The sequence below is a fragment of the Cupressus sempervirens genome, chromosome 9, assembly GCF_028749045.1.
Source record: "Cupressus sempervirens isolate cs-2001-9-10 chromosome 9, ASM2874904v1, whole genome shotgun sequence".
NCBI classification, from domain to species: Eukaryota; Viridiplantae; Streptophyta; class Pinopsida; order Cupressales; family Cupressaceae; genus Cupressus; species Cupressus sempervirens.
Genome location: NC_143126.1, coordinates 436,296,334 through 436,322,374, shown reverse-complemented (window position 1 = coordinate 436,322,374; position 26,041 = coordinate 436,296,334). Strand labels below are relative to the sequence as shown.

The 26,041-nt window shown below is 37.7% G+C and overlaps 1 protein-coding gene across 1 annotated transcript in view; it reads left to right on the top strand.

Moving 5' to 3' along the window:
- Positions 1-26,041, top strand: part of LOC149539170 (uncharacterized) — a 350,582-nt gene that overhangs the window by 92,145 nt on the left and 232,396 nt on the right. Inside the window, exon 4 of the mRNA XM_089800496.1 lies at positions 22,597-22,699. Coding sequence (XP_089656622.1) covers positions 22,597-22,699 — 103 coding nt within the window. The remainder of the gene's footprint in view (positions 1-22,596; positions 22,700-26,041) is intronic.

Below are 26,041 nucleotides of genomic sequence, written 5' to 3'. Positions count from 1 at the left end.
ACATGAAACCAACATTAGTATTATCTCCATATTGTTCTTTAAATAACTTTTCCAAGTCATTCCATGAACTAATTCTGTCATCTAGCAGTCTCCTAAACCAGTCTTCATAACCACATCTTCATGCTGTACCTCAAAATCATTAAGCATGTCTACAATTATCTTTAAGTGTTCTTCACCAGTAGCAACATTGTTTCCGGAAAACTTCACAACCTTATCTCTAAGGTCAAAGGATATAGGATGGGGGAAACCTGGGATACCTAGAAATGACATCTGTCTATATTTCTCCATGTATATGGGTTTCTTCTGAAAACCAACAATTTGATATGCTTGCTGCATTTGTTTGGTTTTGAACAATGCTTTGAGGCTGGTGTATTTGGACAACAGGGATATGAGTATTGATGGTAGATGATGATGCAGGGGCTGATTGAGACACATTTTGGCTTGGGATTACTAGTCCACAAGTAGGCATAGAAGTTGTGGCTTACGTGGACATATTAAGCTGTGAAGCTAAGGCAGAATTGGATTTGATGAATTGGATCTTCCTTCTAGTCTCTACTGCTCGTGCTTCATTCTCAACTTTCTCAAGCTCCTTTGCTAAATCCTCCCTCTCCTTTCTGGCTTTTTCTAGATCCAAATCTAATTTAGACATAGGAGGATTTGCAGACTTGTTTGGGATAGGTTGAGGTTCATTTATTTAAATCCCTACAACCTTTTGCTTTCCTTTATCAATGGTTTTCACAATCACATCTACAAGGTCTGGCTGAACAGGCTTGTAGGGTTGGATTTGAGATATAACAGGTTCTTGTCTTTGAATAAGGAGTTTTTCTTGTTCCTGAACCTTGGACCTTAAATTGTCTATATCTCCAAAAACATCAACATGCAGAACATAAGTTCTTTTTTTTAGTTCCTTGTTCTGCTCTTTCAAATTAGCCATCCTTGTAAGCAAATTATCTCTCCCAACGAGAGCATTCATGGAGGCTTGCTCTCTCTTCTCCAAATAAATGCGTTTGGCCTCTTCTTTTGCTACCCACATCTTAAGGACTTCAATCTCTGAATACACTTCTTTTGGGTTTGCAGAAGTTGCTTCTGAATCAATTGGATCATTTAGATCTATGAGGTTGGTTTCTACATAAGGAACTTGCCTAGGATTAAAAGCGGCATCCACAACATTCCTATATCCCAGTCTTTGGTTCATTTCTTTTATCATATTTGGTCCACAAAGCACATCCCCCACTGAAGACACATTCTTATCATGATATACTCTCTCTTCCTATAGTGGGGTGCTAAACATCCCTCCCAAGAGTCTTGTGGTTTTTGATTCAAAATTTAAAGAAGACTCTCTCTCTACCATTGGCTGGTATTGAGAGTTCATTGACACACTACCTCTGGGTTTTGAAGTAGGATTTGGATCTACTTTCTTTTTGTTTTGATTCCTCCTTCTCGCTTGAGGTAAGTCAGTATATAATGATAGTTTTGGATTGCCTCTTGTATAGGGTTGTGTATTTTTTCTCTTGTTTGCCATTTGTAAAAACACTTGTAAATGAACACTAGCTTCAAAACCTTGACTGAGTCGCCACCCTATTCTAGGGAAAATATAACATGAAAAAGGTTTGGACACAGACAAAAATATCACAGGAGAATATAAAAATAGATCTGACACACAAAAAGGGGCTAATTAGAAAGACTTTTGGGACTGCAAATCTTGCTTCGTAGATAAGACACTTTGCAAGGATGGTATACGTCAATATGCTCCTGTGGTATTGGGAAATTTATAAATTCTCAAGGTTTGTCACTAGAAAAGTCCAATATAAACATGGGCAATATTATATAGCAATTGAGAACTGATGTATAAAGACAACATCAGAGATTGCAGTACGTTTTGCACAACAACATGTGTTAGACAACTCCTCAATAGAGTCACCATTTTGTTGGTGTTTCAAAACTACCAAGCAACAAAATACTTGATACCAGAGTTCTGAGAATAAAACTTGGTCTAGGGGTTAGCAATCTTCTATAATCGACTAAGAATAGTTCAAATCCGGACCCAACTTCAACAGGATGACAGGGATTCTCTACTCTTTAGGTTCTGCAAAACCAAGGCGAGTGCACCTAAGGGATATGTGGATATATAACTGGTATATGGTTCTTGATTTCAACATATGCTTATTAACATCATGCTTTCTATTTCACTTCTATCCATTATAGCAGAAAATGGTCACAATTCTTCTATACTTCACAAATAATCCTTGACAACAGTAGCTAACAATGACATACAACGGATTATAGCAAATAAGTGCTGACCAACAGTTTAACTCTTCATACAATAAACTAAAGATTGATTTGATTTATATTTATGCTTCATGTAGCTTCATGACTTCTTCAACATGCAACTAAATAAATGATTAGTGCCCTATCCATTGGCATTCAAAGTCTACCCAACAATTTTGACCTAATAAATTGCCTTGCAATCAATTATATCAATAATTAAGCCTAAGCCCCATTAATTGCCTTACTTTATGTTTGTACGCTTGGTTTGGAGCTCTCACATTGGTAGGTGATGGTTGTTTGCTACTACTCGTTACCGAGGTTTCAATTTTGTCTTTTAGGACAACAACTAGTTGGAGGATTTGGAAAGTTTGAGATCATTCATTTTTTGTTGGAAGTTGGTACGATATTGAGAGTCCATCTTCTTCTAACCCTGGGGATTTTAGTTGCATTTATTCTAGTGAGAGTTTTAGTTGGATGAATGTTGTTTTAAATGGTACCAGCAGAATGTGTTGGATGGGTATGGCTGATTAAGTACCCATGATGATACTTCTTGCCATCTACGAGAGCTCTTTCCCAATTAGGTAGTATTAAGATAATATCTTATACTTTCTATAATAGTGAACTACTTGTCTATAGTCCGTCTTTCAGTCTAGATAGGAATGTTTCCTATCCCATCTCTTTTGTCTTCAGTCCAGATAGGAATGTTTCCTATCCTGTCTCTAGTTTTGTTTCTAATTCCATCTTCAATCTACATTTTTTCTTTTAGAAACAACGTCCTTGTAATTCTTTATAAGGAACACATTTGTTCCTCTGTTAATCAATGAATCATCCGAAAATCCGTTAATCTGCCAACTCTTCTTGAATCTTGTAACATGGTATCTGAGCTATTACTTAAATTTTTTCGGAAAAATTTATAATTTGTTCGTAAAATTATTTGTTTAAATTTTTTCAAAATTATTTCTGTTGAATTTCTCTAAAACCCGCTTAGGGTTTTCGGCCTAGAGAAATTGCCGAAATCGGGTCTGCCTGTGTTTGTTCAGTACACTCTAGCCCCATTCGTCCATGCACATCGATCCTTGAAGAAAAATTTGCCATTTTTTATCAAGAAATCTGAAGTTTTTTCAAGCTTTTTTCAGCTAGGGCCGTTTTTTTTCGAAACCCTAATTTTTGGGGTCGAAAAAATATTTTGTTTGCAGATTCTTGGTGAGTTTTTCGAGAGCTCAATTGGGTTGTCCGTTTTTTCTGGGTGCCTCGATTTTGTGCCTCGATTTTTGAGCCGACGGATCCAAAAAACGACAGTAGATTCCTTTTGGATTTTTCAAGCTCTCTTTTGGGTCATTTTCTAATTCTTCTGGGTCTTTCGTACTTTTGCCTCGAAGAACGTGCCTTCACAGATTTTCACAGTTTTTCATTGAAAAACGTGCCATGGCATCTCTGACAAATATTTTGCTCGAACATAATTCCAAATTCAATTGTCGCAATTATGGAACCTGGAAGCAGCGCATCATCGCAATCTTCGAATATTGAAACACTGATCAACTTGTTCTGGGTGTTACGCAGCGTCCGACTTCTCCCGGTCTTGATCAAGATACATGGGATCTGAACAATCGAGAGGCAGTAATGCTTCTCAAACTATCCGTAGCTGATGACCAGCTTTCTCAGATTCCATCCTGCAAGACAGCTGCCGTAATCTGGACACATCTAAAAGGTCTTCATGGGACTTCCGACAAGAGCAGAGCCTTCTGAATCTATTTCTGTTTTTATGGGTTTGTTGATTTTCTCCTCAAAAATCATTTCATGTTGTCTGTAATACGCAAGGTTGTGTGAGATTCTGGGTTTGTTGATTTTCTCCTGAAAAATCATTTCAAGTTGTCTGTAATACGCAAGGTTGTGTGAGATTTTGGGTTTTACCATTTTTTCCACAAAAACGACGTTTTGTAATTGCCACTTATTTTGAGTCATAGTACTCTTTTGGCAAAGCTTCTTGGTTTCAGCATTCTGTAGATCCAGGGAGGGTCTCAGTTATCACAGAATGTTCCGATATCCGTACGTTGACCATTAAGGGAGGGTATTAAGATAATATCTTATACTTTCTATAATAGTCAACTACTTGTCTATAGTCCGTCTTTCAGTCTAGATAGGAATGTTTCCTATACTGTCTCTTTTGTCTTCAGTCCAGATAGGAATGTTTCCTATCCTGTCTCTAGTTTTGTTTCTACCTACAAAAAAAGTAAAAAATTGGTTCGAGATATACAAAATCAATTGGCCTATTAACAAAGGTTTGATTAATTATTTATTTTATGATGGGAACATTACAATCCTCCCATCCCAATTTTTGCTTGTCCTCCAGCAAATGCAATGTCGGATGTTGCAAAATGTGTTCACCTTGCCAAGTCGCGTCGTCCAACGACAAGTGTTTCCAACGTACCAAGTGTTCCTATAAAGTACGGTTCCACAGGGTCTTCTCACGTACATTAATAATCTCGGCTGGTTCCAATATGAGCTTCCCTTCTTCATTGAGCGGCGGAATGTTTGTCGTTAGCGTGACGTTTTGTTGCACAACTTTCTTCAGGCATGAGACATGAAAAACGTTATGAATGCAACTTCTTTATGGAAATTCTAGCTCATAGGTGACTTCACCAATGTGGTGAGCTACACAATAGGGGCCATAGAACCATGGCTTCAATTTTTCTTTCTCTTTTTCCCTCAATGATGACTGCTTGTATGCCTGGAGTCTGAGATAGACCAAGTCTCCCACTTCGAAACTTCTCTCAATCTGGTGTTTTTCGATGTACATCTTTTGTTGATTTTGCGCCTTTTGTAAGTTCTTTTTCAAACATCTCAAGATGTCTTGCCCTTCCTAAAGCTAGTCGCTTGCCCTTGGTGCGTGACTGTCACCCAACACCATGTTGATAAATGAAAGAGGTTCATGCTCGTATAGTGCTTTGAAGGGCGCCATCTCGACGGATATGTGATACGTGGTATTGTAACATTATTCCCCCATATCCATCCACTTCACCTACGCCTGTAGTTGTGCAGAAATGTAGTTCTAGAGGTACCCTTCTAGCCACTTGTTCACAATCTCTATTTGTCTTTTTGTTTGAGGGTGGTAGCTCGTACTTGGCGACAATTCTGCACCTGCCAATTGAAACAATTCTGTCCAGAAAATACTAACAAACTGACCATCTTTGTCACTGACAATGTTTCTGGGTAACTCGTGTAGACGAAAAACTTCTCTGAAAAATAAGTTTGCTACCTGCGCGGCCTGAAAGTCTGAGGCGATGGTGAAGAAGTGTGCATACTTCGTCAGCCTGTCCACCACCACAAAGATACAATCCTTCCCATTTACTTTAGAGAGTCTGGTGATGAAGTCCATAGAGATGGTTTCCCACTTCCATTCTAGTATAGGTAAGGGTTGCAGTAACTCGATAGGTAAAGTGTGTTCGGATTTGTTTTGTTAGCAGATTGCACATTACCGTACATACTGCAATACATCTACTTTAAGTCCCTTCCATGAAAATGTTTCCCTGAGATGTCTATAGGTTTTGAGTAACCCTGGGTGCCTGAACAAGGATGAGTTATGTATTTCCTTGAGGGATTTCTGCTTCTGTTTAGATTCAGGCACTACGTATATCTCATCCTTATAGCAAAGGATGTCATCCAACACCTTGTATCGGTCATCCTGAGTGTCGCCATCCATTAGCTTACATGCAAATGCGTTTTTGGAATATTCCACCAATAAGTGTGCTTTGTAGACAGTTGAGATTTGAGATAGTAAACAGATGGCAGGTTTTCTTGACAGGGCATTTTCTTGACAGGGCATTTGCAACCACATTGTTCTTCCCCTTCACATATTCAATGTCGAAATCAAAAGCCTGAATCTTACTTACCCATTTTTGTTTCCTTTCGTGTAGATCTCGTTGCTCTAGAAAATATCTTAAACTATTATGATCGATACGAACAAAAAACTTGGCACCTACTAGATATTTCCGGAGTTTGGTCACATCATGCACGATGGCCAACATCTCTTTGCCATAAATGGAATCTAGACGCTTCGCTTTTGTAAGCTTTCGACTCTCATAGGCTATAGGGTATCTATCTTGCATTAATACCACATCAATTGCCTTTTTGGATGCATCACACTCTAGAATGAATGGTTGTGCGAAATTGGGTAAGGCAAGAACCATACAAGTGCTCACTGCTTCTTTTAACTCATCAAAAGCGCATTGTGCTCTTTCATTCCATTGGAAGGATCCTTTATTAGTTAGATCTGTTAATTGTGTGCTGAGCTGAGAGAAATCGCTTATAAGCCTTCGGTAGTAACTGCACAGACCTAAGAATCCTCGCAACTTAGAGAGCGATTTTGGTGGGGTCCAATACAAGATAGCTTGAATCTTCTCTTGGTGGACCTACACTCCATATTAGTTGACAACGTTCCCTAAGTATAATATTTTTGTCATTCTGAATTCACACTTGGATTGGTTGGCAAACAAGGATTGAGCCTTCATGATCCCTAGGACTCCATTCAAGTGTTCTTCCTTTGTTTTGTTGTAAGTATGGATATCATCAAAGAATACGAACGAGTACTTATGCAGTTGTTTGTTAAAGATGCGATTCATGCAAGATTGAAAAGTAGTTGGTGCGTTCGTTAATTCGAACGACACAACCAGGAACTCGTAATGCCCACAGTAATAGCGGGAAGCCGTCTTTTGCATGTCTTTTGCATGCGGATATGATGGTACCCAGAATGAAGATCTATATAAGAAAAATAAATTGCCCCATGCAGCTCATTCAACAATTCATCAATCCTAGGAATCATGTATTCGTTTTTTTATTGTCTTCTTATTTAGCGCACGACAGTCCACACACATGCGTATTGTGCCATCCTTTTTAGCAAAACTACTGATGATGCAAAAGGACTAGAGATAGGATGGGTCCATCCTTTCTTGAGCAGTTCCTGAATCGTCTTCTTGATCTTATCTTTGAATTTCTTGGGATGACAGTAAGGGGTGGTGATAACTGGTTTGGCGCTGGGTTCCAACTCGATGGTATGTTCAAACCCGTGATGGGGGGGTATGCCGGGAAGAATGTCTATAAAACCTTTATCATGAGTCCTCAAAATATTTTAAAAGTTGTCATCCCAGTGAGGCGTCTATTGTCCTTTTATAGATTCCGTCGAAGCAAAACAATGTGCATCCCACGCAATGTCATCATGCCGAAAAATTGCCTCCATCCATTGTACTGAAACTTCCTTCGGTCCCTCATTGGCCATTCCATAGAGAACAACCTTCTTCCCATCGACAACAAAAGTGATGTCCATCTGTTTCAAACTCTGAGTGTATTCATCAAGTGTCTCCATCCACTGTATGCCTAGAATCATAGTTGAAAAACTTGGTTTCAACAATATCTTGGCTATCTCAATACTTTTGGAAAACTCAGAATTGGCAAAAAAAAATGACAATAAATCGACACTTTTATCGAACATTTGAAAATATATAATTTTTATAATATATATTAATATTTAATTATGAAGACTATAAATAAATATATTTGTTCTCTATAATGAATTCATAATTTATAAACACTATAAACTTATAAATGTTGTTAATAAACATGCATATGCATGTTAGCATTAAGAATAAAAATACAGTATTATAATTTATTACATATACAGTTATTAGTTTATACTAATTTTATATTTCCAAGAATGTTTTCTATCAAATATACAATTATTAGTTTATATTATGTTTTTGCATCCCATGTCACATATGTATCCAGCGAATACAGCATGAATTTGTCGAACAATTATAAAAATTAACAAAGTAATTTGCCTGACTCTTACGACCTATGACCCGCGATGACTCCCATGACCCATGACCCGCTACGTGATTTTTCCTTTCGTGACCACTGTGCCTATGGTCGTCGCTAACTTTTCGTCTCTGCTGGTGTTCGACTGTGTTTTGGTGGGTGTTATTTGGCTTCTTGGTTGTGATCTTATGCCCTTTTCTTCTATGCTTCCGTTTCCTTGTCGCGTTCGTGTGCCTTTTTCTCTCATTTCTTTCTGTGGGTCGGGTTTCGTTCTTGGTGTTTCACATGGCTCTATCTCCTTGTTTGTGGGTATCGATTCCTGTGGCTCTCCATTCCAACTAGTTTTGCGTGGACTTTTTCTGCCTCACGGGATGATGTGTGCAGTTTGTGTTTGTTTGGCATGGGTTTCTTCTGAAGGTGACCTCCATTTGTCAGTTTTGCGTGGACTCTTTCCTTACGGGACTTGTTTTCTTGTTGTCGGGGTTTCTTCTGCTACAGCCTGTAACTGTTCATTGTTTGTTGCTTATTTACGATGTCTGACAACGTTGATTTTGGTTCATCTCAAGGGCAACAACTTCTTAACTATTAGTGACTATGCGATAGGATTGTGAAGTTGGAAATGGATAACCATCTATTGAAAGAACAAGTTACCTCTTTAATGGAAACTGTTTCTGAAATCAAAGCTACCACAACTGCTAACTTGTCCTAGATCCAATGTTTCTCTAACATTTTCATCTTCGAGACTACGGGATTGCAAACACATATTCAATCCATTATTGAGCAACTTAGTGGGATTGACATCATCAAAGAGCAACAATCAGAAATCGATAGCGAAGCATTGCTCTAATTTTTGAAATTGAGCAAAAAGTGAAATCATGGGCCTCTCTCTGTAGCAACACAGCTGCGACTATGAATTTTGCTAGTTTGGATAAGATGGTTCAGGGGAAGATTGAGGATGAACGGGAAGGCAACCTCGTGAGCTCAATATGTAGGTCCGTGGTCTCCTTCCCACTTTTGACTCTCTCTATTGGATGCTCTTTTCTTTGTGATCAGCTTGGTATCTCCGACATTATACTAGATAAATGCTGGTTTGGCCATGGTGATATCTTGTTCCTTTGATTTCTCACACTTTTAGACAGGGTCCGTGCTCTCAGAGCTAAGTGGAAGTTGTTCTCTCTCCCATCTAAGATTTTCCTAGATGAAGATCTCATGAGAACTCAGGTTGCAAAGCTGAAACATGCTCGTGGCATTGTGGCGGAGGCTAGACGGGCTAGTAAATCGACAGTTACTAGTAATTAAAGCAATTATTCTGGATTTCCCCCAGTGGTTCGGAAGTGAGACATGCCTCCAAGACAAAATGACGGTCTCGCCAGCAGTCTGATAGGAGAGAGTCCTCCACTTGCTCTCTCCTTGTTAACTGTTGGAATAGTAATGATTCTTTATGGTCATTACCCGGTCTTTTACATGATGCAGTGGGACCCACTAATATTCTTGTCATCACTGAGACCCATGAGAGTCTTGTTCTTCCTCTTTCGAGGTTTACTGGCTATCAGTGGTTATCCGTTTGTAGAGAAGAGGTTCGTACTTTTTGTGGGGCCGTGGTTCTGGAGGTGTTGCCTCTTTGATTAGAGATTCTATCTTCAGCTGTACTTCTCTTGTCCATTCCGATACGTTTGCCAAGTTCATGTGGGTTTGTATTGATTGTAAGCATCACTGACAGAGATATTTCTTTATTGCTGCTTGCTATTTTTTGCCGACTTCCTCTCACTATGCTATTCATGGTACCAAAGACAGACCCTTATGTTGACCTTTGCGAGAGTGTCTCTCAGTTTGCTGCTTTGGGTGACATCATCATTCTCGATGATTTCAATGCGAGGACCAGGGAACTCCAGACTTTGTTTTTTGACCGATGCTCTGATTCCATTTGCTACATTGAGATTGATCCATCTACTTTAGGAATTTAGTGTATCTCTGAGGATGTTCTTGTACCGATTTCTTGCTATGGTCATTATCTTTTACAGCTATGTGAGTCTTCTAGTCTTGTGATCTTGAGTGGTGCTAGTGTGGTTGATTATGCCCTCACCTCTTCCTCCATCCCCTTCATCCACAACTTCACCATCTCAGGCCTTGCTATAGCGGATCGTTCTCTCCTTAGTATCCATTTTCGTCTTTCTCCGCATTCATCGCCTCCTCTTCAGTCACCTCTTCTTGTCCCTTACGCTGCTCGTTCCCCTGCTCGCTTCTGATTCCTCGATGGTGACAATAAGCTCTTTTGGTTACATCTTTCATGACTGCTTAGTCCTGCAAGTTTTAATGATTCTTGTGAGGCCTCGCCTATGTTTGACTTGCTTGTGATGATTATTTGGAAGTCCGCCCTCCTTTCCATAGCTCACCACCCTTCACTTTCCTTCTGTAGCAAATGCCGTAATACATGTCCTATGAACCAGTGGTTTAATATTGATTGGAAAGCTCTTCATCACTCTTTTCATTCTACTTTCGAGGCTCACTCCCCTGATTATGCTCATCTTCGGTTGGTTTACCTTTGTATTCTTCGCCGCAAGAAACAATCTTTTTCCCCTTCCTAGTGTAAATCTCTTTGCTCCATGCTGATCTATAATCTCCAGCTTTTTTGGTGAACTCGTTTTCCCTGATGTTCCCCTCCATCTTCCATTCTTGACTTTTGCTCCCTTACCAGTCATGCCATGACTCTTTATGATATTCTAGGGCAGCCTTCTATTCATTCCACTCCACCTCCCTTTTGTTGCTTGCTCACCTCCTCCCACATTTTTGAGGCCATCAGATCCATAAGATGCAGTAGAGCGGTTGATGATGAGGGTTTCCATGTTGAACTCTTCAAGTTTGGTGCCTCCATTGTAGGCCCTTATCTCTCTAAATTATTTAATAAGGTGATTTGTACTGGGTTTCCGATCTCTTGGTCTAGGCATCTGATTTATCCAATTCATAAGGTTGGTCCCACTTTTGACCTTGGGAATTACAAGACTATTATGATCGGGTGCACATTTTGCCAAACTTTATGCTTTTGCACTTAATACCACGGTATCTAGTGAGCTCAACAGGAAGGGTTGAAGAGCTAGAGGACGAGCTGGTTTTCGGGCTGACTACTAGACTATGCATCACATTTTCACTTTATAAGCTATTATTGAGCAGGCTGGACACAGATGTGAAAAAGTAAAAAAATTTACTACTGCTTTGTTGATTTTTGAAAGGCTTTGTTTGAGAGGCTTTAGGAGATTGGGATTTCAGACATGTTACTAACGGCTGTCATGAGGTTATACAAAACTGTTGTGGGTAGATTCAAAACTCCTGATGGTTTCTCAGTCCCGATCCATAGCTCCATTGGGGTAAAAGAAGGCTGCCCTCTATCTCCTACTTTGTTTGGATTATTTATTGATGAGTTTGAGGACTTCCTTTTGAAGTCTTCACTCCCAAATGACGGTTGCAGATGACGTGGTTTTTCTTGCTTTTTCTCCGGAGCGTTTACAGAGGCTTTTGGATTGTTTGGCTTCTTTTTGTATTCAGAGACAACTTGTGGTTAACTTGGGTTAGACTCAGATTATGATCTTTAATTGCTTGAAGACTTATCATCTTCATTTCTTTTTTCAGGGGCAAGAGATTGAGATCACTTCTTCCTAAATGTCTCTGTGAGTTAAGTTTTCTAGGCCTCACTTTAGCATGAGACCGACGATATAGTCCAGAGTTAGTAAGGGTATGGGTTCTCTTGCTATGCTTGAGAAACAGTGCTTCAGACACCATTTTCAGGATACCTTGTCCAAGTTATCCCTCTTGGACTCCCTTGTTCGGCTGACTGTTCTTTATGGCTCAATGGTGTGGGGGCCATCTCTCCTTAGTTCTGACTGGGCCTCGATTAAGCTGGTTCAGACATTGCTCCTACGAAGCATTATCCGGTGTCTTAGATTTACAACTCACAATATTATTCTTGTTGAGTTTGGTGCTCATCCCTTCAGTCTTGCGGTTATTTTTTGATCTAATTTCGTTCCTTCACCGTCTGCGTGGTTTTGCGGATTCAGTTCGTGAGCGTGATAAATGTTCCTACTTGGCATATTGTTCTTTTGTTTCTATTGCACGTTTCGATACGAGGTCTCGTGCTCATTGCTGGTATGCATAGGCTTCTTCTTTATTGAGCTCAATTGGGATTGACATTGATCATCTTCCTCCTTATCAATTCCCTTTGAATGCCCTCGCTCATCTCCTCCCTTCTAGATGAGAGCGACATAGGCAAGGGATGAATAACTAGGGCCAAAGGCTCACCCAGCTATCCAAACCACCCTGCGAGAGGTAACACAACGTAAGCAAACACAAGGAACAACAACCAAAGGAGGAAGAAGAGAGATATTTTTATTGATTCATCAAAACATCTTCATACATGCCCAACTGTAAGGCCTTCTGGGTTACGACTAATTACAAATACATTCACATTCAAAGATCCAACTGCAAATTCGCACTTTCAGTTTTGTTCTCCCTAATCTTCTTCTCCAAAAACTTGCCTAACTCTTAGCCTAAACACTCAATATATACTTGCCAAAAAGACTTACAGATTATTCTTGAACATTACTTAAGAGGAGTGCTGACCCAACAACGGTCTGGACACATCCCAAGAAAAGATCTGAACATAAATGTCGTGATAAAAAATAAATCCCGCAATTCGGCTTGTAGAAATCACGTCCAAACGTTGACACTCAGGCATACACTGGGTAACTCGGCACATGAAGAAACACTCGGCATACACTGGGTAACTCGGCACATGAAGAGTTACTCGGCATACACTGGGTAACTTGGCACATGAAGGACTGCCAGGCACATGATAGACTGCTAGGCACATGAGGGAACTACTAGGCACATAAAGGACTGCTAGGCACACGAACGAACTGCTAGGCAAAGCCTAATATAACACAGTGATATTAGTGATATATCACAGTTTTTTAAAACTATGCCCAGAATAACCTCCATATCATTTAGGTCCACTATAAAGAAATCCTCCTTCACAGTGTGGTTAGCCATGGTGATAGTTGGGGAACAAGGTGTGTACAGGGCACAAGTGTGCCTTCGGCGACCTTGACCTGGAATCTTGCATGCATCTTAGTAGGTAAACCTCTTCGTTTCACCAAAGATGAGTTTATGAAGTTTAGAGTGGCTCCGGTATCGAGCATGACGATGACCCTTTGTCCTTGAAGGGTTTCCTATACACAAGATACTGTACACCTCGGGCTCCTGGCTAAGGCAATGGTTCCTCCGCGCTGTACCAATGCTGCAATTCTCTCTGTACGGTTCAGATTAACCATTTTGGTGTCCTTGTGGGAATGGTTATCTTCTGTGGGTAGATCCTCCTCATCATCCTCATCATCGGATACAACTTCAATATAGTGTATTTTCCTTTTACCAAGGCATCTATGCCCAGGCTCCCACGGTCCCTTGCAATTGAAGCATAATTTCTTCCTTCGTAGCTCGTCTGGTAGCTTTGTCCAACGAAGGCTTCTTCAATAGAGGTTTGTTATCTTTGTCCTTTGGAAATACTGGCAGTTTGGAGTGTGAATAACCTCAAGAGGATGGCTACGGTGATGATGCCATGTTTCACACCTTTTTTATAGCCTCCAAAAGGGTGGTAGGATTGAAACGTTTTACCCAACTCCTCAGTGGTTTTGTTAGTCCATCCATGAAGAGCACTATCTGTCTCCTTTCAGAAATGTTCGTGACCAAAACAAAGAGTTTCTGAAATTCTGTGATGTACTGGTCGACTGATCCAATTTGCCTTAGTTGTTCTAATTGTTTAAAATTAAGTTCCGAATCTTTGCCATCAAATCGATCTATTAAATTTTCAGTAAATTTCGCATAAGTATTTATTTGGTCATACCCTAGTGTGATGGTGCCATGATGCCACCATTCATACGCCACTCCCTTCAAGTGTAGTGCCGCAAATTTGATTGGTTCTTCTTCTAGCATTGGATTAAGTTGGAAGTAAGTGTCGGCCTTCATTACTCATGCTTGAGCGGATATGGTCCCGAATCCGTCAAATGGTGACAAATTTAGCTTTCTCAACTTTTTTTTGAGATCATCGTTAAAATACCCTCGGTTTCTGCCTCTGGAATATCTCATTCTCAGTTCTGTGTAATCTTTGTTGGATATATCTTCTTCCGAATTTGCATTCTTTCGTTCTTCTCTCAACTGTCCTTGAACTTCCTCAAAGGTTGTCTTATTTCCTCCGAGTGGTAGCTGCGTCTGTGGAGGGAAAAATGACATGGAAGGTTGAAAGCGTGGTGGATGAGGGTTTGCCTTACCCGACACCGAGTCCGCGTTGTGACCATTTTGATCACCAGATATTTTATTATCTGCCAATTTCTTCAGGGTTTCTTCCATAAGTCGTTGAGTATCATTGATCTACTCTTGATTCTTCGTAAGATCTCTTAGTATTGCCATGAGTTCAGCAGTCGTGGGTTCTTGTTCCACCATTCTATCAACTGAATGGGATCTTCTTGTCTTCTGACTATAATCTCTCATTCACTATCCACAGTTTGGCAGGATGATTGGCTTTGATACCATTGTAATTTTTCGTTGTCAGCTTCCCCTTCATAGTTGGACTGTTACTGTATGAAATCGGGAATTGCTCCCTTCCCGACGTTGCCAACCACCAATCCAAGTGATTGTACGGTGCATAGGTGTAAATGTTCGTACAATGTTTTAGGTGGGATTCAGACTGGCCATACGGTAGACTTGCCGTACGATGTGTGGTGAGGATAGACTGGCCGTACGTTCCATACGTTGTGTGGGTGAGGACAGATTGACCGTACAGTACCAAGTTGGAGACTGTGAGTCTAGTAACGTACGGTGATGTTGGAGTGGAAACAATATGCTGAAGATAGTCAAATACACACTTGCCAATGCACAGACAATAATATATATATGATTGTAGTCCGAACATGAATATATTCTAGAAATTGTGTAACTTGTAAACAATGATGATGCTTCGATTTGCCAGATCCGAGCCAGGAAATATGGTGACGGAATAGGGTGAGGGTTGAATTCCACCAATATAACACGAATATATTCTAGAAATTGTGTAACTTCTAAACAATGATGATGCTCCAATTTGCCAAATCCGAGCTAGGAAATACAGTGACAAAATAGGGTGAGGGTTGAATCCCACCAAAACTGCAAGAGCCAACTAGGGAAGATCTTTCACTTATGAAATGGCGAACAATCTAGAACTCTAAAAGGAATTCGCAGTACAAAGAAATAATTTAAAATCGCATACCAACTACTACCTACATGTCGTGCTTAAATACCCGTTGGTGAAACTTTCCGAGGGTTTACAAAGATAGCTAACGATTGCACCTACCTACGGAAACAATAAAAAATGGGTCCAAGCTATACTAAATCAATTGGCCCATTAACAAAGGTTTGATTAATTGTTTATTTTATGACAGGAACATTACATTCTTTGGGTGGTTGATTATAGAGTTGTGCTAGTGATTGATCTATACTTTGAGATTGTCATGTTGGGCGATGATGAAGAGCACACAATTATACCGAGAGGGGGGTGAATTAGTATAATAACGATTTTGCCATATGAAAACTTTAATCCAAATAATTATTTTCAGATGCTGAAATAAACAATTATGTGCATGAAGACAATGACAATGATTTACACGAAAACCCAATGCGGGAGAAAACCACGACAAATAAATGCTTTCTTATATTAGCTGTTCTTTTACAATGTTTTGTAAGCTACAACCTACTAGCTGCTCCAACCCCTATGCTTATGAGCTTCGACTCACAAGAAGCTCCAACTCCCACACTTCGTAGGCTCTGACCTACTGGAAGCACCAACTCCCACTTCTGTCTTCGCGAGCACAAATTGACTTCATACAAACTTCTTTGCCAACTTGTCAATGTTATTTTGTCAACAAATGATGGATATTTCTATTTGCACAACTTCTCTTCTTTAATCTAACATTTATCAATTCTCTTTAACTTCCATTCTTTAAAAAATATTCTTCTCTAATTGTAGCTCTCACACTTCTTCTATAATTCACATTTCCTAAAATCAGTTTCTAAACTATTTTCTTTTTTTCAACTCACATAGTCTAGTCATGACCACCTGTCATATTTACCCACCTGCTGCGTAGTTTCCTGTTTACGTCTAAACACCCATCACCTTATTCAATATGTATGTCCAGTTCAATTGGGAACTATAATGTATTATTTTTGTCTTTGAATATTCATCCCTGCCATAAAACTTCATCTCAGTTGTTAGTATGCATCTTATTAATGTTTGTTGCTAATTGTCAAGACAGTATGCAATTGCTGTTTGTATACTATCGTTTCCTTAATTTATTGGATAGTATATCATCTTGAATCTTCAGTGCTAACTCTCCATATAGTTTGTACTTGATTAATTTGTCTTCTAATATATTGTTGTATGATTTGTCATTTTCCATTGATATTATGACTGATGTAAGCTTCTTCTTCAAACCGTATAATAACACACATCTTTGACTATGCTGGCTTTGTGATCTTAGTCATATCTTGCACAAGGATGATTTCAATGTAATATCTAACCCTTCGCTAAATCTTCTATTCACATCTTTTCTTTTCTTATATATTATGTTGAGTTGTAATGCATATAGTATATCTTGTGTAGTTCATGATATCAAACTTCTTATCAATGAGTGTTATGCCTTTGACATTGATGATGACTTTCTTATTGATATCAATGACAATGTTTCCACCAGATTATTGGGATTGTGTTCTATGGCTGGGCAGAGAATTTCTCGTGGGACCCAAGATCATTTGATAAGACATGTGGTTATTGGTGTGATCTGTTTTGGGATACTTGCACAAGAGACAACCCATGACATTGATTTCATTCTTCTTATGTAATGACCCCTACCAATAGGCCACTAAAAATCTCTAATGCTGAACTGAGAAATTTTGTCAAACACTTCACATACAAGGGTCATATGACTGATATAGTATTTCAGTTTGCTTTAATGACTCTTTCTTCAATGAAAATTTTTTGCAAGAAGACTCAAAATTGACTAAACAATGACCTAATGTGAATGTGCAACTTATTTTGACAATATTCAATGCAAATATGTAACTAAAACTACTTGCAATATGCTGCTACAGAAAATAGTAACTATGACAAACACTTTCTATGCAACCTATGATGGCGTTAATGCACTTATAACAAAGCGGCATTAATACAAACACTTGGTATGCAAAATTATAACATTATTTATGCAAAAAAGAGAATCTACAACCAATTGACATTTTGTCAAACAATTGGCATGCAAACTAATAAGCTGATCATGAATGATAAATACATATTCAATTACAACTATATCGGACCAACAACTTATGTCTCTTTTATTGCACATATAATGTCAACTACAATGCTAGTATGAAATGGCCAAGACTCTTGGCTTACATCCGCAAGAATAATGCTTAAATCTAATACAAACTTTCACCTACAGCCTTACCTTCTAATATGCATCTAAATGATAAGAAAAATGCATGAAATATCCAAAGGAACTTGATTGTAGATGGCTGTAATAATTTTTACTAATGCTTCCTTTTCGCTTTGCTTTTTCGGATCTGCTTTTTCGTTATACTTTTTCGGATTTGCTTTTTGGCTTTGCTTTTTCGGATCTGCTTTTTTGGACTGCTTTTTCGGATTTTCTTTTTCGTACTGCTTTTTTTTTTTTCGCTTGCAACTAAAAACTCAAACCCTCAAGTAAGTTTGAGTATACAAATTAAGCTCAACTTGAAATGACTGAGTGCCACTTTCAAAGGGCAACCCTTTAGAGGATCTTTCACCTCCTCAGTTATGCAATCACTTGGGAGGTATCATTCCCAATGATTAAGCTGAATACTTGTAGGCCTTCAAGCTCCACAAATGCTCAAGTAGACACAATAGAGACAATAAACTTGGATGATAGACAATAAGCCCTCCATTCCTATTTATTCTTTTTCTCCACTTTCTCCAAAAACTTCTAGAACATTATTTTATTTTATCTATTAAGTGACTTTATAAAATATTTTATAATTCAAGTCACTTTATTAAATTAATTAAATATAAAGTTATCTTTTAATATTTATTTATTTGATAACTTTATAAATAATTAACTTATTACCACTTATTTATTTAAATAAAATAATTAATTAGTCATCCTCATAAAATATTCATTATTTTGAACAACTTAATTAATTAAATTAATTAAATCAAATTACCTCTAAAATGGGGACATGACATCTTAGGTATTGCTGTCTGGTTATAAATGATGATCACTTTGGTGAATTCCATTAAGGGAGAGAGTAATGTTTGCACAATGAATTTTCAGTTATGATCAGAGTGGCATAACTTTGGTGTGTTGGTTTCTTCTTGGGGTTGATTTGGGACCCTAGGAACATTCCTGATTTCAATTTGGATCAGTTTATTGTTTGGCAATTGTACTGGCTTTTCTTGAGGACAAGCAATCTTAATGGACGATGGACTTTAATGTCCCCATTTACACCTCCCGTAATGTCAGTACTAGTTGGCGGGATTGGCCTATTAGTGGGTTCTTGTAGGCCAATGAGATGATTAGGGAACCCTTAAGGGGTTTGTGACGACATATTAGGACTTGGAGAGCCAGTTTGGCAAGTCTTGGGCAGTCTCCTAGATTTTAGGAGGAATCTCTATTTTTTAGGGATGGAAACACAGTTAGTAAGGACATGCCAGAGCACCTCCAGGATCATGCTGGACACTTCTGGCACATTTCCTACTTTTTGGTAGCATTCCTAAATTTTAGGGTTGGATGTCTCCTATTGTAGCAGATTGGGTACTGTTTAGACATTGACAGTGAGTGAAGAGCATCTAAACAGCTCCCCAAATCGTACACCTCCAGATATGCATACTTAGAGTCTAGGTTGTGGTGTAGATGATTCTTATTAGCAGGGAATTGAAAGCAGCAGCTTGTCTTTGGGCCTCAATAATAGACCTGGACAAGTCAGGCCAACTTTGAAGCTTAACAATATCAAATATTGCATCCATCTGCTAATATCTCCTGGTACGGATTTATAAGTTTCTTGACAAAAATTTCCAACATTTAGTGTTTATACATAATTTAGGATTGTTTTCCTTATCAGCTTTTTTACTTTATGTTTGTAATGTTATTAGCAAAAACAAAGAAACAATTACAGAGCCTTTATTAAAAAAGACAAATAAACAGAAATAGCACCAAAAATGAGACTTAAATGCAAAAACAAGGAAAATCCAGAATTTGCCAAGTTGAATTCGGGGGTGGTCATTACAACTCTGTCCAACCGAAATAAAAAAGTTAATGAAATATGAAGTGCTTGTAAAATCAAATTCTTGAAATAACTTATTTCAATTAATTGATTTTTCTTCTATGGCATCCCCATTAGCCTATGAGAACTGAAATAGGGCAAGGGCCTTTGTTAATTGATCATACATGTAAAGAGGAAATTATGTCAGCTGCTTCTTGGATGTTTCGGTAGTCCTCTCTTGCAATTCTGTTACCATCTACCACAATTGCATGTCTGCATGCTTTTACCTTGGAGAAGAGCTGCAGAGCTCCAAAATGACAGACCTTGAATGCCAAAATTCTTTGAAAATGTCATTTTCAAGTACAAGTTTCAAGAATTCCGAGCAGGTTCATGCCCTATCCAGAACATTTGCCTCTTTTTGGCTTATCGTACACATATTAAAGAGTGAGTTGATCTGATTTTGATTGTTGTTCAAATTTTAGAGCAAAATTTAAATAGCGTGTTTCTAAATTTCTTCAGTTGCTAGCCATATATCTGGCTCTGACATTTCATAAAGGTATTTAAATTTTTAGATATGTATTTTGATTGATAACATCTATGATATTTTTCCTTGACTGCAATATGTCTGACAAATACAAGCAGAAATCAGATATCTAATATTTACTAAGTTGCTGGTTCTAGATAATTGGTTCCCCTTTTTTTTCTTGCCTAGTTTTATATGTCTATGTTTGACTGTACTGCATACACATATAGGTATATAATTTGCACAAAATGTTTAAAATTAAATTATAGAATACATATGATACTCGAAAAGTCAATTATCAATTCTTAAAGATAAACTAAAATTATTTATCAGTGCAATTGTGCATGGAAATCAACACAAAATCATGTTTCTCTTCTTTGAGAGCATCAACATCATCAGCTGTTCATTAGTACCGCAGTAGTGTCGTTCACAACAGCTGCACTATGCAAGGCTTCTGTAGCAACATCTGAGAAAACCTGTGCAACAGAAACATTAAAGTCAGGAAGATCTGGTGCTACATCTCAATAACATACCATTCTCTCCCTATTCTTGACCTTCTTTTGATAACTGTAGGAGTTGGTTGGAATGCACATAAACCAACTCCATTGCCATTTGTTCCCAATTTATAATGCTTAACTGTGTAGATAGTGTAGCATGTTCTTTTTTCTGGTCATCTGAAGAGGAATTCACAACTTGTGATTTGTGAGAAATTCAGTTCAACATTCAAAATTATAGTTGCAAAAGTTAAGCAAGAGAGTTAAATATAAAATTATGTTCCTATGATAGAACTACTACAGCAATAGGTTGATGGTAAATAGACTTTTGGCTTTAGAGACATAATTCTAGATGACTTCAAGGTCTACAAGGGTGCAAAGAGGAGGCTCTTTTTGTTCCCTTTTTGTATTCCAAAGAGAGTGAATAAAGTTTAAAAAATGAATCCTTTAATCAAACACTTGTTTGTCCAATGCAGTTTTAATTTATTACTTTATATTTACAGTTTTATAAATATTTTATATGTAGATTTTTGGGTGATGTGTTGGAAAACAATCTTTAGAGGTTAGCCATTTGTGTTTTGCTCGAGCCTTGAAATACTTCTGGGCATGATTGCAGTTGGGGCCTATTTGATAGCATTCACACTAAGAAGATACACATGTTGATAGAGGATGTCTTCATGCAACACAACATTTTCCTTCAAGTCAAATATTTGGAGGGGGATCACAGCCAAGATTGGCAGGGAAATGGGCTGATTCAACAACTTAGCAAAACATTGCACTGTTATTTAAAAACTGCATTTACAATTATAAAATAAATTGTGCTGGATTCAGGTATTTGTATTTTTTTAGATTTACTGCTGGGGGCTTGGCTTGAGTGTTGAAAAGTTCCTGTGGTAGGCATGAGGTCACAAAGTCCAGTCTACCTGCAGTCCTTGTTGTAACATCACTGGTCACATAAAAAAGTTTAGTCGAGACACTGTAGTTTATAGAGGAGGCTACCTAATTCTTATTTAAAAAAAATATATTTTTAAAGAATTGTTGTGTTCTACTTCCTGAATGATTTCTTGTTTTAACCCCTGTATGATAAGGTCTCTTACACTTTGATTGCTACTAGGATTCTGTGAAAAGGGACATCTTCAATGATTACTTAATGGAATGGGACTGAAAATGCCCACATATGGCAGTATAATATTTGGTTAAATGTTTTTTGTTGATGTCTACGGCCAGGATCTATATCTATCTCTGAAACCTTACTTCCTTTGAAGGCTTGCTTATTCTAATCTGTTATTAGTGCTCAAACTCTTGATTTGTTCGGGGTTGGGAGAAAGAGTGTTGTCTTCAGTGATTTCTTTATATTGCTGGGCCAAAAGTGTTGATGCATATGACAGCATCATAGGTCCTTAGATTTCTCTTTTGTTAATTTACACGTCTTTGGTATCTAAGTACCTGGAGACTATCACTACCTTATGAACTCAGGTTTCAGTGGCACAAACATTTTTTTTATGTTCAAATGAAATCTCTGTACCATAAAAAGATAGTGTACATGGTATCTTACCGTTTCACTTTATAGTGTTTTGGTACATTAATTCATCCCTTAAAATGTGCTAACGACACAAACTTTAGTGGCATGTTTGACATGGATGATATATAAGGACGTATGTTCCACTCATACTATCAGTAATGCCTTACACTCACACAGATGACCTAGGAAATTCATGTCAACATTGATTCAAGTCATTTGTTAAGCTGTTGTTAATCAGGCGCAAGCTTTGTTCAACTAGTATTTAGGATCTTCAGATATTGGGCAATATAACATTGTTCATATTGTGCATATTTATGTTGCCCAGGATTACATGTTTTTCTATTTAATTTTTTCTTGACTAGTAAAATTTCTGTGCTGATGATTTACTAATTCAGGTCAAAACTTGCTATATATGGCTTATAATACACTACAAGTTTGCGGTCTCTATTTCTTAATTGCTGCACTCATCCGTAATAACCAGTCCTGAGAAATAATTGTTCTTTCCAAAATTTGTGTTAAGATGTTACTGCGTTGCAGTTTGATTCAAATATATTCATTTATTGACCTCCTTTTTTCGAAGTTTTGTCTGCTCTGATTTGTATAATGTGGTCCTGTTTCGAAGATAGCATTTATTAATCAAGAAACGTTTTTCTTATGGCATGACATTTCTGCAGTGATGGTCTTACCAATGGATCACACTGGAAGCGATTGATTGAAGCAGGAACAAATGATTGGGGTGGCGTCTCACCTGTCACCAAAGACTGGGTAAATCCAGAGGTGGGTCTTTGAATCACTTATAAACTTTTATCTTCACATCACAGAGGATAACATTATTTTGTTTTAGGATAAACAGAACCATCCGTATGGGGTGGAACTGTAGACTTGTTTAAGATAGTTTGGAATGTTTGATGTTGGCATTAGTGTTCTCTATTAACTGGTTTGTGGATGGTTAAAAAACTTATGAGTGATTCCCCCTTGGCACAAAGCTATAAAATATTTTGAATAGGTCAATTTTATCCATTTTAAGTTTGAACAATCTCAATATCTCAAAGACATTTGTGAAACCAATCTTTTTAAATTTGAGTGAATGAAGCTGTATAGAAGAGAGCTTGTTTACCTCAAATATTCCATTTAGATGTCTTTCGCTCTCAAAATTCAGTAGTAAGGTTTTTTGTGTCATTTCATTTGAATTTATTGCATGTTTAATTATAAAAAGGTTGTGTTTTTATAGAGATTGCTTTCTTAACTACTTGCACTGGGTTTAGTCTTACATACAGACATATAGAAGGTCAATTTAAATGGGGTCTCTTTAATAGCTGCCTGAGTTTTTTCAGGGGCTTATATAGTGATCACTTTTCAAGAGCCTTTTTATGTCTTTTTAGGCTGGTTTGAAGGATAAATCCTTGCCTATAAGTGCAACTAGGACAGCATATATATATTCTTTCATTAAAAAATAAATCTAGAAACCATTAGTATTGAAAATTTCGTAAGTAAAACTTTATTAGCTTATAATGCCTATCGCTATGTTTTGATAATATGATTTGGCCAACTATGTATTAATTGTTTGCTAGTTTCGAGTAGTTATATGTATTGGTTGGTTGATGCTTGTGTTCCTCTTGGTAATTGTCACGTTCTTTAAATAGAATTTGTATTTTCAATGCAAGCAATATGATCTAGTCAGCTTGACTTTAATCCTTGGCTGACCATCTCTACTCCTATACTATAATAAATATAGTAGTTATAAGTGCCCGCAAGTCGATGATTGTGTTCCTCTTGACAATTGCCAAGCTTTTAAATATATTTGTATTATGAATGAAAGCAATATGATCTAGTAGATGAATTTTGATCCTTGATTCATCTCTAGTTTTCGTCTATAGTAACTGCTTGTGTAAATAAATATATACGTCCACTCCTCTCTTTTGTATGAATTATTAATTTTGTTAATGATTTCAATTATCCATTTTATCAAATAGAGTGTAAACATTGGTGCCTTTGCCTTCAAAGGAATAGTGTGAGATTTGAGAGAGTCATTGCCTTGGAGCTTGATGAAGGTGGGAAGAGACTACAAGGTCGTCAAGACCAGCTGATCAGGTTTTCTTGGAAATCATAGCACAACGAGAACGAAGTTTACAAGAAGCACTTGATTAAAATGCATTTGTATGATTCGTGAGTTAGGGCCCTTCTCAAGGAGTTAGTTAGAGGTGAAGTCTGAAATGATAATCATTGATACTCGATGAGTAATTAAAGAGCAGACAAAGGCTTCTTAATTTAGGATTTATAGAGATGTTGTTTCCAAAAGAAACAATTGTTGACTGAGAATGGAAATAGAAATACAATAAACTATCTAATTGACTAGGTAAATTAATAGAATACAATAAACTATAATTGACTATGTAAATTTAGGTGAGAAGATATATAAATTGATTAGATACATTAAGTGGATTAGATGACCATTAGGAGGTAAATAATGCTATATTATTTTAATACCTTCCCTTGATGGTCAATTCATTAACTAACTACCCTATAGAAGACTAATTTTGTAGGTCATTTGGCAATGAGCAAAAGCCTTTTCTTTAGAACAGTCATGTGATGAGTGTTTTGTTGAGACCCTCCCTTGTGCTGCCAAACTTTCAAGATATGTATGAGTATACCATAATCCTTCCAACATCATATCATGTAGCAAAGCTATCTCTTCCTTGATCGAGAGATAATGAGATAAGGTTTAGTATTTTCACAACACTAAAAACAACAATTTTGCCAAAAATTGTCAAGAGTAGCAACACACACAAAGACAAGTAAAGTGTAGTTAATTTGTAGGATTAATCTTCAACCTTAGAGCCTGAGGTATGGCCTAAAACTAATCTTACGCCACTCGGTGATGAAGGGATGTTCAGTTGGGCTTTTGGGACAAAGGGCCTAAATTTGGGGACATCGAGGGGACAATGACAGCGTGCAGTGCTGTATACACTTTATATTGTACGTATAGGACTTGAAATGCTAGTTATGAAAGATGTCTAACAGTATAAGAAGTAAAAGAGAAAAATTGCAAATCCCAAATACTCTAAAGTAAAACAACAAACATTGAATATTGAATTACTAATTAGAAATTAGAATACCAAATAAAATTGTCAAATGGGTGAATGGAAGATTTCTATTATTTTAAGAACATCATAAAGATGATTACAATCATAGATGGAAAACTTGCCAAGTACTCGATGAGTTTCCTAGCTCGGCGAGTTTTTCACCAGTTAACTCGCTGATTTAAAAACTCGGCAGTCTGGTAAAAACTCGCCGAGTATTCGGAGAGTAATCGGCAAAAACTCGGTGAGTTTTTAATAAAAACTCGTGATTTACTGTGTCATGTCCCCAATTTCTGCCCTTCCTTAGTGACAACATTTCTAGTAGGGTTGGTCAATTATTTGGTTCCCATAGGCCAGTAGAGCGTAGAGGGAACCAACCCAGGGACTTTGAGAGTCATGCATGAGCTTCCCAAGTAGTTTGGAGCAGTAGACAACAGTTTCCTACAATATAGGAGGGATTCCTAATTTGTAGGGATTGAGTAGGAGTGGTCTAGGAGGCATTTGGAGACCTCAGTGAACGTTTTGGAGACTTAGAGTGCATCTCCTATTTTTTAGGAGGCATTCCTATTTTTTAGGAGGAACTCCCAGTTCAGTGACAGTTCTCTCATAGGTGCACACAGCAGGGGAGTCATTGGGACTCAATTTTAGTTGATTGGGGCTGTCTCCTACTTTTTAGGAGCATCCCTACATTTTAGGGATGGACTACTTGTTGACACATCTTGTCCGGCATTAGTCACAGACAGGTGACAAGGTCAGATTCATGTTTGATTAGTCATTTCGGGCCTTTTGGGACCATTTGGGAAATATTTTAATATATTTAAATATTTCCTAAGTTGGTGATTAAATAAATTAAAATAAGGTTAATAATATAACCATTTTGGAGTAATAAGGGGATTTTGGCTTCAGTTGATCAGGTACACCTATGTGTTATAGCTTGTTGGAAAGGTCTCGAATTATTATACATGATTTTTACAATCTGTAGACTTTTTGGTGCCTTCAGCTATGGAATTTTAATAAAGTAATGTTTTTCCTATAGCAT